A 15,287-nucleotide genomic window follows, 5' to 3' on the forward strand; every position below is an offset into this window, starting at 1 on the left:
AAGGGGCTCGCTGGCTCATGCTAATCTGTAGGCTGGGAGATTTGGAGACGACGAGAATGGGATTTCACTCGTTCTGGTAAAAGGAGCAGTAGACACAGGTATAAAGGCTCGGATGAGAAGGCCCTAGAAAAGGGCAGGAAGCACACACTCACCTTGATTGGAGGTGCACGTTATACAGGGATTAGGAGTCCCTGAATTCTAAGGCCTAGGTAGTGGCTGCCAAAATAAAACAAAATACATTGTGTGACTCACATGTCAGAACTTACATCTTTCTGAGCCGTGGGGGGTGGAAGTTTGGGGTTAAGTTACATGTTGGCTCAGTGGCCACCTTTCCCCCTTTTCCTGCCTATGTATCTTTCCCCAGACGTCCCCTCTCTCTCTCAGCTCTGTCTCTAAATCGTCAGGTAGTGAGCTTCAAGTCATCAGTTTATAACAGATTTCCAGCAGAGTGACGCTGGCACGTGCGCGCGCTCTGGTAATTCTAGGACAGAAGCGCAGGTTTCACCTCCTGAGCATGGCCTTCCGGGGCTTGGTGGGTGATGGGGAGTGACTGCTTCTGTACCAGCACAGGATACAAATGTGCCTGCCATTGTGGTTATGTGGTGACATAAGTGTGGAGGCTGGACCGCAGTGCGACTGCACTTTACCCGTGAATCAGACATGTAAAACGGTTAGGGTAGTGAGGATTATGGCGCGTGCATCTTACCACAATCAACAAAAATGCATGCCGTTGAGTCTTCCAGAATGCAGAAAGCAAGCGAGAGCAGCTGGCGCTTGGCTTTGACCCAGCTCTCTCATCTGACTCCCCCCCCCCCCCTTTCTTGCCCACTCTTGATTGTGACTTGATGGAATTTGCTCTGGGCAGTATCCACCCTTTGTCACTTGGGTGATCCCTGAGTGGATCCACTCAAATTTCCCATCACTCAGAGACTAATCCTGGGTGGGGTGCTGTAGTAGAGTCTCCCGGGAGGAGAGAGGAAGGCGTGTTAACTGCTGGGTGTCGGTATGCAGACCATAAGGGCACCCTCCCCCCATTCCCCCTTTGAACACGGGTGTTAATAAGGTCTTCTCGCACCCTTAATGTTTTAATGGCTTTGGATAGACACTCGATAGGAGTAAGATGGTTGGAGCTGTTGCTTGCTAATCAGAAGCACATTCGTTGGGGGGAACTTGGAGCAGGGAGCGCGAGAATGCAATTTAGGAAATCGCTCAGCAGCAGCTGGAGGATGTTCTCAACGGATTAGAAAATTGGAGTGAACAATACGCTGTGGAAGATGGCGGTCGTGTTGAAGCTTAGAAATGCGAAGTGTTTTCTATTGAACGTGGACGAGTTACTCTTCTGTTTGCCATTAACAGTTTTTCTCCAATCGTGGATGTACATCCAAGGTTATGAAGGACTGTGAGTTTTACAGCTATATGTTGCAAACGCAGGAAGCGGAAGAGGCTGGTGACTCCGGGCTGGTGCCAATCTGATCTAGCTGTGGGTTTTTTTTTTTCTTCTGCATTTTAGAAAGTCTTCTAGTTGCGGATGGCTGCCTCTTCCATGATCTCCTCAGGGCTGTCCTAACTAGGTCTCCCACACCGCTGCCTCCCTCATCACCTTGGTGTGGATGGGCTACTATGAGACAGTACCACAAGTGGGTGGCTTTGTAAACAGTGGTGCTGCGTATCTCGTAGCCTGAGGTGAAGAGCTAGCAGATGTGATGTCTCATGAGGACCTGGTGATGCGTAGACAGATGTCTTCCTGCTTTGCCCTACTGGCAGAAGTGGCTCGTCCATTGGTTCTCTTTCACAACAGAACCATGCCAACCCTGTCCATGACAACGGAGTCTCACGGGAAAAGCCCCACTTCCTCATACGTCACCCCAGTGATTAAGTTTCAGGGTCTGAACCACAAGGGAAGACAAAAGCCTCCTGAAGAGGATGTTGGTGGAGGCTGGACCATAGTGCTTCGCTTCCCTGCTTCAGGCCTTAGCACTCTCACCATTGGGATGCTTCTTCCCTTTTAAGATTTGTAGATATTTTTACTCCTAAAAGAAGAAAATTTGCTCCCAGAATGGGGGAGTAGGATTGTTGCAGAGACTGGTTGTGATTTTGTCATTCACTTTCCTACCCACTGCTATTTAGGAGAAGAGGTGGGGGGGGGCAGGGGAGGGTGTACATTAGTAAAAAGAGTTTCTGAGGTTCTAACGCTTGTTCAATTCCCCCCCCCCCTTTTTTTATTCTCATTATTCATTTTTTGTTGTTGATGCTGCTGTTTTGAGACAGCGTCTCATGTAGCCCAGGCTGGCCTCAGACTTGCGATGTAGTTGAGGATGTCCTTGAACTGCTAAGCCTCCTAACTCCACCTCCTTGGTACTAGGATTGTAGGCCACCACCGGTGTATGTGCTGTGACACTGGGGCTTAAACCCGGGATTTCCTGCATGCTAGGCGTGTGCACTCGCCCACTGAGCTGTGTCCCGAGGACGTGTACATTGCAAGTGACCACCTAAGCAGCCATCTAGGGAAAATGCCAGCATTCCTACGTGATGGAAGTCTGTCACTCCAGGGTGCCCGCGTCACGATTAAGATAGCCAGAACGTTAGTTGAGTCCTGTTTTGGAATATTATTTTTTGTTTAACTGCTTTTATCATGTGCCACGCAAATTTCAATTTTTTTTTTGTCGTATACTATGTAAATATGTGTAATTTTAAAACAAAGTTTTGGGAGAAAAATTGGCATCCACAGCCTTTTCTACCGGGCTGCTTTTCAAAGTTTGCTAGAGCAAGGCTCTCGGGCACTGCTGGTGAGTTGAATTCTTAGTCCAGATTATTAACTTATTTTTGTATTTAATTGCTAAGATTCATTTTTATTACTTTTCAGTTAAGAGCATGTCTCTGTGATGTGTGGGCACGTGCACATGAATATAGGTACCTGCAGAGGACCTTGCATCCCTGGGAGGTTCACACAGGCTGTTGTGTACTTACTACCCAGTGTGGCCATAGAGAAATGAACTTGGTTCCTCTGCAAGATCAGTGCCCACCGTTAACTGCTAAACCATCTCTCCAGCTCATATTTCTTTTGTATTTAAACCTCTTTTACACTACACATTGCTGCTGTGTTGTCGTTTTCTCATATGGCCTGAACTCCTGTTCTGCAGTTGGGAGACGCCTGTTCTAATGCGGTTTCTCCTCTGGTGGTTTTTGCCTTTGCAGGTGCATTTGTCAGACTTTGCACGAGAAGATCACCATTTTAGTGACTCACCAGCTGCAGTACCTAAAGGCCGCCAGCCACATCCTGATACTGAAAGATGTAAGTAATGTCTTCTTTTTTTTTTTTTTTTAAAGCTGAGTTGGAATTTGTAAGGAGATTTTTAACGTAGATTTTAAGCAGTGGCCTTCGGAGACAGGAAAACACTTGAGAAGAAAGTAAAACCCACCGAAGAGCAAAGCTGCGGGTTTCTCGAAGGCACATTGTGCGCGTGAGGAGGAACTTAGATGTCCAGCTAGACCCCTAAGTTTGTTGAAAATGGGCTTTCCATCTGGGGATGTCCAAGGGACTCTTAGAAATATCACTATGAGGGGACGTGGCCCCACTGGATGGCCCCACTGGTAGGGTGTGTGCCTGGCACACACAAAGGCCTGGGTTCTAGCCCCAGCCCCCCATAGATAGATGCACCCCTGTACTCCTGTAGCCCAGAGACAGAGGCAGGAGCACCACAAGTCCAAGATTTTCTTGTGTAAAGGACACAAGGTGAGATCAGGATACAGGAGACTCTGGTTCATGTATTCTTCCAAACAAACAAACAAACAAACAAATAATAACAGAAGCCCCACCAGAGAGCAGAGCTGCCACTCACACGCTAAGCCCCAGTCCTCGTGCAGAATGTAAAAGTGCTCACTCAAATGTACAAGCTGCTCCATTGAGATTAAAGATAATAAAAATGGGGCGTGGTGGCGCATACCTGTAATTCCAACACTCGGGAGGCAGAGGCAGGCGGATCGCTGTGAGTTCGAGGCCAACCCTGGTCTACAAAGTGAGTCCAGGACAGCCAAGGCTACATAGGGAAACCCTGTCTCATAAAAGCAAAAAAAAAAAAAAAAAAAAAAAAAAAGATAAAAATGTTGTTTTCTTAGAGATTTTTCTTTTCTTTTTTTTTTTTATGACCTAAGGTACAGTAGATGATTTGGAAATTGCAAATATTAAGATATCTTCCATCTATCCTTGCATTGTCATCTACTATTTGCCTAAAGAGTATCTATCTTTTATTAACAAAACCAGTGACTGTGTGAGCACGCCCTGCTCTGAGCTGCCTGGCCACTGTGACCACTTGATGCTGCTCTGCACAAGTGCTTTGGAGGGCCAATTCATAGCACAGTCACATGCCAGGTGATCCCTGGCCATAGTAGGGCCTCCGTTCTCCTCAGAGGAGATACGATGGGGCTTGTGGGACGGTGACAGAACGGCTATGCCTTTACCTGGCGGAGGAACATCTAGGCAGGAGCTAGAGAAAGAAAGAGCGTGGAGAGAGGTGGGAGCAGAGCACAGGACGTCGGCCTTGGGTTGGCATGGCTACTGTTGTCTAATGTGTGGCCTAAGCTGTAATCTCCCACCTCCCACAGGCACCAGGATACCCTGAGAGCCTATAGCAGAGGCGATTAGGAGTCACTTTGGTAGTTCAGAAGGCAGAGGGATGTGATTGCCAGGTCATTGAGTCAGTTTCCTAGGACTGCTAGAAGAGACTGCTGGGCACCAGTGGCCGAATATGTCTGCCGGGCTGCAGCCCACTGCTCTGATAGGCACTGGTTCGGCTGAGCTGTCTCTGAAAGCTCCGAGGGAAGATCCATTCTTCCCTCTTCTACCCTTTGCTCTCCCTGCGGCGTCCCTTGGCCTTCTTCAGCTTGCAGCTGCAGTGTTCCAGCCTCTGTCTCTGTCATCATAGGCACAGCCTGTGTTTGTCTGCTCGCTCGGTCCTGCTCTCGTGTGGCCTTCCTTTAACCTGATTGTGTCTGCAAAGATCCTGTTTCTCCTCAGTGAAGTCACTTTCACTAGTTCCAGGATTCAGAGCCAGCACGTCCTGAGGGGCGGGGCCACCATTTAGCCCCTGACAAGCCACCCACTTTATTGAGGTCAAAATTAGCATGAAACTTCCAGAGCTCTTTGCCAAGCCTCATCTTTTGCGCTGGGGGTGGGAGGGTGTGTGTGTGGGGGGGGGGCGAGTGTCAGATTCTTTCTCATAGATAGAAAACAGCCCCCCATTCCCTGCCCCGGGCACCTACACGAGTTTACTGCTCCTTCTGCTTTATTAAGCACTGAATTAGCCACCAAGAGAATAGTGCTTCCAACAAGATACAGCAGAATAAAATATGAGATTAAACAAAAACACATCACGTGAAGGTCGGACAAGGTAAACCAGCAGAGGGAAAAGAGCCCCAAGAGCAGGCACAAGACTCAGAGACCCACTCATTTGCACACTCAGGAGTCCCTGAGAGCACTAACCTGAAAGCTGTAATATATACACAGAGGACCTGTGCAGCCCGTGTGAGCCCTGTGCTTTGCTGCTTCAGTCTCTGTGAGCTCAGGTGATTGGGAGGGCTCTGCGCTCCTGGTGTCCTCCATCCCCTCTGGCCTTTACACTCTTCTGCCTCCACTTCTGTGTTCCCTGAGCCCCGAGGGAGAGATCTGATGGAGAACACAAGTCACTTTATAAGGAGACAGGGTTAAGGACATGGCACCTGCGTGGGCTCCCTTCTGAAAAGCCCTTCCAGCCACAGCTATGGGCGAAGGGCACAAAGAAGAGCTCACACTGAGAAGAAACACAATGCCAGAGAGGCTAAGGCCCCATGGTCCTTCCTACCAGGCCCCACCTCCCAACGGTTTCAGAGCCTCCCAGCAGTGCCCTGTAAGGACCAAGCCTTACATCACACAGCAAGGACCACAAATAGTTCAGCTGTATCTAAGCCATAGGGTCCTTCTGTCATCTCTTAGCCAAGGATGGGAATGACAAATGAATGTTAGGCAGAGTTCAGAATATGTGTGTGTGTGCAGTTGTTCTCAGAGGGACAGATTGCACATCGCTGTGGCACACGGCCTGTGCGAGGACAGGAGAGTACCTGCAAAGGTCCGCTAGTGCTTCCTTCATACTTACTGCTGCTACCGAAGACAGTTGAGGGAGCCGTCCGTCAAAGCTCCACGGAATCAATTCTCACCACAAAGATTATAAAAGGCAGGATGACTAGCCCCTTAGCAACGACTTAGTGTGTCAGCCATTTCCTATTCTCAGAGGGAAGATGAGCTCAGATTCCTCAAGCTGGAAAACAATTAATTTCATGAGCAGAGAGCTGAATATTCTGCCTGCAGAGTCAGTGTGTATGGAATAGTTTTGTCACCTGTCTGCACACGGCACATGGCAACTGCGTCTGAGGTCCTGCCTCCTGCATATTGCGAGTTTTCCGTACTTAACAATCCACTCATCCACTTACAGGGACCATAGAGAAACTGAGGCCCACTCTTACTATCAGTCTGGCCCCTGTTTAACAGCAGAGAGGATGGCTGCCCCATCTCTCTCTGAGTTGTAAATGTCCTGATGTCGTGTGCATACTGATTGATCCCCAGAGGAAGGGCGTTAAACACGTCTGCCAATCAAATCTTATCTTCTAAGTGCAACTACATAGGGTGCATCAGGAGTAACTTTCTAGTTCTTTACCTATCAGATTATTAAAATCCCGAACGCCCTGGGATTGTCCTCAGTGGACCACCTCGACTGGGCGGGAGGAGGGGAGGACGGGGGTGTAGATTGGGCTCAGAACCGTTTGCTCTAACCTGCCCTGCCCTCAGTTCAGAGCCTTTGATGCCGTGCCCTGGCATTTTCCCTGGGATTCGTTTGCCACTTTAGGTAAAACCAGTTGGGTCTCTCTTCATGGGGTAAAACATTGTGAAGATATTTGCACATTCATTCCTGCTTGGTCAGGAAGAATCCACCAGGTTAGATGCCATGTGAAATGTTGAGTCTTTTAGTGGGAATCTGAAATTTGGGGGGGGGGGCAAGTGTTGGTCGGACACCATGAAGTTTGTACAAGTCCTGTCTCTGAGGGGGCAGGTGACCAGCTAAGGCTGCGTAAGTGCATCCTACGTTGGCACATGCTCTGGGCGCCACCCTAACTCGGTGGATTCTCCCACCATCGACACCTTTTGTTTCTCTCAAAGCCCGTGGTAAGGCACAACGACACATTGGTTTTATGTTGCTAGGCACCTAGAATTTGTCAGAAAGCAGGATTGTCACTTAGGTGGCCGGGTTACTACCTGCTTGTCCGCTATTATTCCGGACTCAAGGGCAGTCATAATTGAGGCTGCTGGACTGAGGCCAATTGATTGGTGTTATCAAGTGCAAATGTCTGCATCTGAAACTGCTTTTGTTGTAGGGTGAGATGGTGCAGAAGGGGACTTACACCGAGTTTCTGAGATCTGGCGTAGATTTTGGCTCCCTTTTGAAGAAGGAGAGTGAGGAGGCTGAGCATTACTCAGCCCCGGGAACGCCGACGCTCAGGAACCGAACCTTCTCCGAGGCCTCCATTTGGTCCCAGCAGTCGTCCAGACCTTCTTTGAAAGATGGGGCCCCAGAGGGCCAGGATGTGAGTCTGCCTTCTGTTACACGGTTCTGTTGGCTCCCGCAGACGCTGTGACTCTGTTGATGGCCGTTTCGTTTGTCCTAAAGTTGAGCCTGTGATTCTGAGATGTTACGCACTGTCGTTGACAGGACTGAAGTAGAGTAAAGCCAACAGCCCTGGCTGCGGCGGGGCTTTCCCGTGGGTGTGGGCTGGAGAACCTCACAGACGTCCATCGTGGCTGCTAGAAGTTCCAGAGGTCTCTGTGGCTCGTGGACGTCTGAAGTCTAGGATTTACCATAGGCGAATCTTAGCTTTTGCATCTATAGACTGAGCATGAACAGCACCTTAGAGCGGCTGTTGTCACCCTTCCTAATGCTGTGACCCTTTAATACATGATCCCCATGTTGTGGTGACCCCCTCAACCATACGATTTTCACTGCTACTTCACAACTGTCACTTCACTACTCTCAGTGAGCCCTAGTGTAAATATCTGTGTTTCCTGATGGTCCTGGGTGACCCGTGAAAGGCTCACAACCCATGGGTTGAGAGCCACTGCCTCGGACTCTTGCTGACAAGAGCTCCTTGCCCTACTTTGGATGTTTTATTTGTTAGTCAAGAAGGATGCAGCTCTGGCAACCTTAGCACATGACAGACAGTTAGTTCCTCCCTCTCTTCCTTGTCCTAGCCCAAGGGCTACATCTTAGCCCAGTAGTCAGCACAGACCCAGGTGTATCTTCAGCTCATATGAACCTACACCACACTGACAGCCTTCCAAGCAAGTACACGCTAGTGCTCCTTTAAAAGCAAAGTCACCCTGGCCAGCCAGAGGTGGTGCACACCTTTAATCCCAGCACTTGGGAGGCAGAAGCAGGCTGATCTCTGAATTCAAGGCCAGCCTGGTCTGGGGGGTGGGGGGAAGGAAGACAGAAAGAAAGGTATTGGCATGGCAAGGATTTGGATGCCTTAGAGATACCAAGGTTCAAAGGAGTTCAAGTTGCTTATGTAAAAGTGCTGTACGTGCAAGTAGCCAGTGTACTTCTGTGTGTTTTAAGGCCTCTCTAGTAACCTAGAGAGTTAAAATTAATCTAGTTAGTTATAATTCACAATACAATATACATGCTGTGTAAACGCTTGGTACATGATTACTAGTGAATAGTAGCAAAGAAAAGTGTCCACACATGTTAAGCACACATGACGATTTTTAACTTGTGAGTGCGGAACCCAGCCATGCCAGGTCTGACTACACAGATAGCTGTCTTTGCCATCCGAACCCTCATTCTCCAAATCTCGGAGCCCAGATAATTCCAATATTCGTGCATGTGTTGTCCAACCTCTCGTGTAGAGGAGGCTCCAACTCAGTTACCGTCTTTGGCTAGTGGCGTGGGCCGTCTGGTCAGCTTTTGGTGCTCTTACTGCTGCGGTTGAGTTCAGAGCCTCGCATGGGCAAGCAGGCACCTCCCCACGCACCAGCCGCCCTCCCACGTGGACCTGTTGCCCAGAGCTTGGCCAGTAGTCGGCTTTTGAAGAACTTTCGTGTTGTGGTTTTTAGCCTGCACCCTCTCTTTCCCTTCACAGACAGAGAACACGCAGGCAGTGCAGCCGGAGGAGAGCCGCTCAGAAGGGAAAGTTGGCTTCAAGGCCTACAAGAACTACTTTGCTGCTGGCGCGTCTTGGTTTTTCATCATCTTCCTTGTTCTGCTGAACATGGCAGCTCAGGTACATGATGACCTCTGTGCCCTTGGTGTGATATTTGCGCATGCACATTTTTTTTTGCGTGGTTGATGGCCCTGTGCCGCCCACTCAGGATTCACGCTGAGGTACGCTGGCTGGTCGGAGAGCGTGATAAGTGATGCTAACTGGAGTTGAAAACTGTATAGAGGGAAAAAAAAGGATCTAGATTACTTAGTTGTAGCCTTGGCGCCTAGTCTGGAAAGCTGGGTTTGCATAGACCTGAGCCAGCTCCGGCCACCCGATGTCTCTGCAGCCACCCCGCTCCATGTTCCCCGACTTAGAAGTTGTGAGTTCTAAACAAGAGGTCAAGAGGCCCACAGTGTGTTTCCCTTCCCTCCTCAGGTTTTCTACGTTCTTCAGGACTGGTGGCTCTCCTACTGGTGAGTCCCTCTGATCTGAGTTAAAGGCTGTCGGGTCCATGAGTGGCTTCGTTTCTCTACAGGTGTTTTGGGAGAGATGGGGTTTGTTGGGCCTTCTCTTCTAATCTTAGTCAGCTGATGAGGAAAAAGTGGTGTCTTGCTGGTGAGGTGTGACCCACATCTGGTCCTCGACTGCATGTTGGGAACTGAACGTCAACATTCAAATCTTAAAAGGCGGATGCACAGAGTACTGTGCGAGCCAAGGACTGCTGTCTAGCACATTTCTCTTCAACTGAGGCTCCTTTTCTTTTGTATTTACCTGAATCTATACCTTAATTTTTTTTTCCTCCCGTTGTTCTTTCCATAGGGCGAACAAACAGGGTGCTCTGCGTAACACTACAAATGCAACCGGAAGTGTAACTGAGACGCTAGACCTTAACTGGTACTTAGGGATTTATGCAGGTAAGGTTTAGTTATTCCTTCTGTTATACGAAGGCCTGGGGTGCTTAAAATGAGCCTGTGTGAGTAACCAGAGCTCCTAGGAGTAATTCAGTAACGCCTTAGCAGATTAGGAGACTGAGTCGCATTTCCCCTGTGAATTAATTAGAATAATTATTTGAAAAAAAAATCTACCAGAAGAAAGAGGTTGAATGAAGACTCTTAATTTGCTCTGTACTGGATTTTGAAAGTTAAACTAGGATTGAGCGTTCAGAAAACCAGCCACTGGAAATATGTGGCTATTGTCTATTCTAATAGGTTGTTTTAGCTAAATCTTCTATCGTTCTGTGGATGGGCAGGGGGATTAGAGACGGATACCCACCCCGTGGTTTGGATTGTTCCAATTCTGGTGGAATAAGCCCAGGCCTTTATTGAACTTGGATGGAATCCACTGGCAGCAAGAACCCCCAAATACAAGCATTATCCCTCACAGGTATGCAAAGCTCCCTCCAGCACCCCTGCTCATCTCTCCAGCTTCAGTGATTCCCAAGGAGGGGCGCTAAGCAGGGAGAAGCCCGGTGTGTGGGAATCAGGACTGCTCCTTCCTACCTGGAGATCAACAATGTTATCACGTCTCCAACTGTGTGATTAATTTAACATTTGGTTTGCCAGACTAATATTCACACCACACTCTGTCTTCACAAGAGTGCCTGGGATATGTGTAGAGTTACTTACTTCTAAAAAGAAAATCCTCATCTAAAATTTCAAGTATTCCCACAAGGAAACGCGCATTCGAGCTTTCCTTGGGTAAAAATGAATTATGTCTGTAAGAGCCCACTCACCGAGGTTTGGCGCTTATTTTCTTGATCTCTTGCTAAGAAAGCTGAACCCCTTGACTGGTTCCCATCCCAGCTGGTGCACTGTGCAAGACCTAAAGGGAACAAGGCCCATTGTCTATTCAAGGAGCACGGGGGTTGGGGGGCGGGAGGTGCGCGGGAGGGGTGGCTCAGGGAAATGGCTGTGTGTGGGGTTTTAGAACTTAAGCTGCTTTCTGAGGTTAACACTGTGTTGTTAGAAGGCAACGTCTTTGCCTCTGCGACACAGTATGAGCCCTGAGCGAATAGAGACCAGGAAAGCAAAGGTTAGTGAGGTAGCCCAGTGGTACAAGGCTTGCCTCCCGTGCAGAAAGGTATCGCACTCTCAGCAACACACACATTGCACTCTCCTCAACATGCACATACCTGTGCAGCGTAGTCATTGAAGCATGACTTAATAACTCACATAGTTTAAATGATGCTCATTTAAAATGATCGCGTTTATATGAGACTCATAGTGGGTGATTAGTTACCTATTTATCTTTTTTTTCTTTTTTTTTTTTATTCGAGACAGGGATTCTCTGTGTAGCCTTGGCTGTCCTGGACTCGCTTTGTAGACTAGGCTGGCCTCGAACTCATAGCGATCCACCTGCCTTCCTGTGTGTAATTATCTTATGTTAAAACATGATTTATATTTTCTCACAATTCAACTATTTAAAAGTTTTCCCACGTGCAACTTAACATGGTATTTTCAAGTTCTTTAAAGCTACTTGGGCACTGACTACAAGGAACTGGTAAATCCTTTGTCCCCTTCCCTGGTTGTGTCACACGTTGATCTCAAAACCCACCACAGGGTTAGGCTTAGGGACTTGGAAGTAATAGCTGCGGGATGGACACAGAAGGACAGCCTTCCTCTGACTGTCTTTGTTCCGGGTTTTTACTAGAATGTGCGATTCGTTTATGAAGCCTGCAGTTTATACTTTATCTGGCCACATACACATATGTTCCATGCAGTGAGCTAATCGTCGTAATTTTTGTCAGTGTCCTTATAAATACGTCATACTCGTGCAGAACGTAGATGTTTATGTCTTTATAAGCATCCTGTCCTCTCCAGATGATTCTCTTCTTTATTTCAGGCTTGACTGGGGTTACAGTCTTTTTTGGCATAGCAAGATCCCTGCTGGTGTTCTATGTTCTCGTGAACGCTTCCCAAACTTTGCACAACAGGATGTTTACGTCCATCCTGAGAGCACCGGTGTTGTTCTTCGACAGAAATCCAATAGGTAAGTCAGACAACGCAGCGCGCTCCCCACTTGAGTGCGTCTTGCTGCTGTGCTGAGGATACAATGACGTGTTGGTCTTCGGAGAAAATCACTTGGCATGTTTACCCATTTTCTACAGCCAGCATCCCTGGTGCTTCTCTCCCACAGTTGCATGGAGTTATCTCAGTGTCTAAGCGTGTAACAATGCGTGTACATTCCGTTTGCCGAGTGAGTTGTGAATCCAGGTGTCCAGGCTCGCTGAGCTCCTGTATGCCTTGCAGGCAGGCAGGGTATAGTTGCACAGGTACTAAGTCACCTACTGTGTCCTGGCAACCTTACATCATTGGCCTGTACCACCTTTGGGGAGGGTCTCACTAGGAGGAACATTCTCTGAGCAGGAAATGAGGGGCTGTGTACTATTCATTTCATGACTAATGAGGCTTTGACTACGAGGCTGACTTGACTGGTATGCCTAAAACCCCCAAATGTAGTCACCCCTTAGTAAATGTTTTTTGACTCTTTATTTTATCTTATTTATTGTTATGTAGTATAAATACATTAGTTATTTAGTATTTTTAAATAGTATTTGTACTGTAGCTCTGGCTGGACAGGAAGTCACTGTGTGGACCCTGCTGGCCCTGAGAACTGGTGACTTCTCTCTTGCCTTTTCCTCACATGTGCTGAGACTCCAGAGTGCACCACTCCATCCACTTTAACTCTGTTTTGGGGCCCTGGAGAGATGACTCAGGGGGTAAGAGCACTGACTTCTCCTCCAGTGTAACTCTGCTTTTAAAAATGAGCAACAGAAAACCCACTTTCCTTCTTTGCCAGCTGTTGTTTCACCATCTCCCGTGACGAGATCCCCTATACCCAGTGGCTGGCTGGAGGCCCCATGATAGTCCTCCGACCCACTTGCGTCTGCAGGAAGCTTCCTGGGCCAAATTCCTAGAAAGGTGTTAGTCATCATCACAGACCTTGGTTGTCAGGGGTCAGTGGTGAGGCGTGAGGCAGCTTTGTTTATGCAGGTGATAATTATCAGAAGCTACTGAGGAGGCATGTGGCCTAGAGGGAGTGCAGATGACTGTGGCTGCTGGACCAAGAACAAAGCATTTGGACAGTATCAGATGAGCAATTTTCAAAGTAGGATGTGTTGGTGAAAAGTGTGGACCCTGTGCCAGGGGCATCTTGGCACTAGTTCCTTGTGAGAACCACTGGTTATGGCTCTAATGATGCTCAGAGGCCTGTCACTCAGTCTCTCAATGTCTTGGCATTCATATGTGGGAAATGGGGACTCTGTCCATCCCCATCTTATTAAAAACTGAGATTTAAGCAGGTGAATGATTTTAGGTGCTTGAAATGGCGCCTAGCCCTCCCGCCAGTCCCAACGAGTGAGCGTGAGTGACAGGGACAGTGGTTCAGTTTTCTTACCTGTGCGATGAAATTCTGGCCTTTCTTGTTTTACATGATTGTTGGGAGGACTGAATGAGACAATTCTGGGAAGTTCCACACACACACACATTAATCCCACACATACTGTGGGCACGAGGGAGAGCCCACAGAAGGAGGAACAGCAGACGCCACACGCAGTCTGGCTGGAGCGGCGGCCGGTCAGAACGTAGCTGGAGGTGCTGGTGCTGTGTGCACGGAGCTGCTCCTCGTGGTGGCTAACGCGGAGCTGCAGGTACACCTGGAACATTCAGCGGGCTGTACTCTGCTGTGAGGCTCCGCTCTTCATGTTGGGGACTTGCACACTTCTCCTGGTGCTGTTTTTCTTATTTATTGAGGGATTTGGGGTTCGGTCTAAATCTCGGGTGACTAATCTTCTATCAAGCTTTTCCCTTCTATGGACTTTCTCCATTCAGTGAAAACAGAGCCCAAATAAACCCCAAAGATATTTGACACAAATGTAAACATGAATCATTTACCTTTTTAGTGGAATACTTAAGACGAAAAAAGCAAGTTAAAAACCTTTTTCAGTTCGCATTTGAACAAAATTTGCACACTTTACAATGATGAAAGACAGACACATCCAGGCTATGAATTATGCTGTGAATATAGTCTGTACCCTGAACTATCCATGTGCTGTAGTGGTTGTACAGCGTGTGTAACATACAGTGTGTGCGGAAGTATCCCAGTATGTCACGCCTCCTCGGTCACACAACATGCCTGCTGTGCAGTGTAAAGACACAAGAAATTTATCTTTAAAAGTGTCTCTTCAGAGAGCCCTTGGGAGCACCCAGGGTCAGCCGGAGTGTCCTGCCGTCTGTCTCTGCATGCCAGCATCCTCCTACACTTTAGATAACTTAAGGGGACTAGAAAGACTTTTGCCAGCGTACCACGTCAAGTAAGCGAGATGTGGGAGGAGATTGGCATAGAAACCTGAGGTGGAGCCTCGTAGCTCTGCCCCGCCCAGTGGGCCCTAAGCTCAGCTTGGCCTTGACCTGGCCCTTCCGTCTCTTCCGGTCTCTGCTTGTGTCAGAGTAGTCTCAAGGATGATACTCTGGAATTTAAATGTGACTCGTCCTGTCATCATGGGGTTTCCCTGCTCGCCACCCAGGCGTGTTATCTCTCGGCCTGTGTCCACTCACCCTCCCCTCTGGAGCTGAGCAGTTGGCGACTTTTGCACGTGTTCCGAGACCCAGGCCTTCGTCCCAGGTTCACTGACTGGTAGCTAAAGGAGAGAGTGGGGGCAAACCTGGAAGTCTAGTGTCTTCTCTAGGATGTGTCATGACTAATTTCACCATCCCCTGTGGCTGATGGCCACGATCACACCTCTCTATGCCATAAGATGTGAGCTTACTCTCTCTGTGGAGTCCACGTGTGAGTGTGCACAGTTAGCTGCAGTAGGTTTGTGTAATGTAGCCCCTGACTGTTTATTTATGTTTCATAATCTGATAGATCTTAAGCTCATAATTAGGACCAATTTTGGACCAGAACAGTGTGTACCAAGAGCCAGCTCTCCTGTTCTCCTCATCCCTGCTCCCCACTTCCTTCTTCTCACCCCTAGTTCTTTTCTGTCCTCTTCCCCTTCGCGGTGCTGTGATGATGGTGACGGCGATGGCGACGGCGTTCATCTCATACAGAGCTGCACCCCG

At 48.4% G+C, this 15,287-nt stretch overlaps 1 protein-coding gene across 2 annotated transcripts in view; it reads left to right on the forward strand.

Annotated features, from left to right (window-relative positions):
- ABCC4 (ATP binding cassette subfamily C member 4 (PEL blood group)) overlaps positions 1-15,287 on the forward strand; it is a 194,927-nt gene that overhangs the window by 84,245 nt on the left and 95,395 nt on the right. For both annotated transcript variants that reach the window (XM_084768221.1, XM_084768222.1), the window contains 6 exons: positions 3,196-3,292; positions 7,402-7,611; positions 9,163-9,303; positions 9,661-9,698; positions 10,045-10,139; positions 12,067-12,213. In XM_084768221.1, coding sequence (XP_084624347.1) covers positions 3,196-3,292; positions 7,402-7,611; positions 9,163-9,303; positions 9,661-9,698; positions 10,045-10,139; positions 12,067-12,213 — 728 coding nt within the window. The remainder of the gene's footprint in view (positions 1-3,195; positions 3,293-7,401; positions 7,612-9,162; positions 9,304-9,660; positions 9,699-10,044; positions 10,140-12,066; positions 12,214-15,287) is intronic.

Source organism: Acomys minous (assembly GCF_964271855.1).
Source record: "Acomys minous genome assembly, chromosome: 18".
NCBI lineage: Eukaryota > Metazoa > Chordata > Mammalia > Rodentia > Muridae > Acomys > Acomys minous.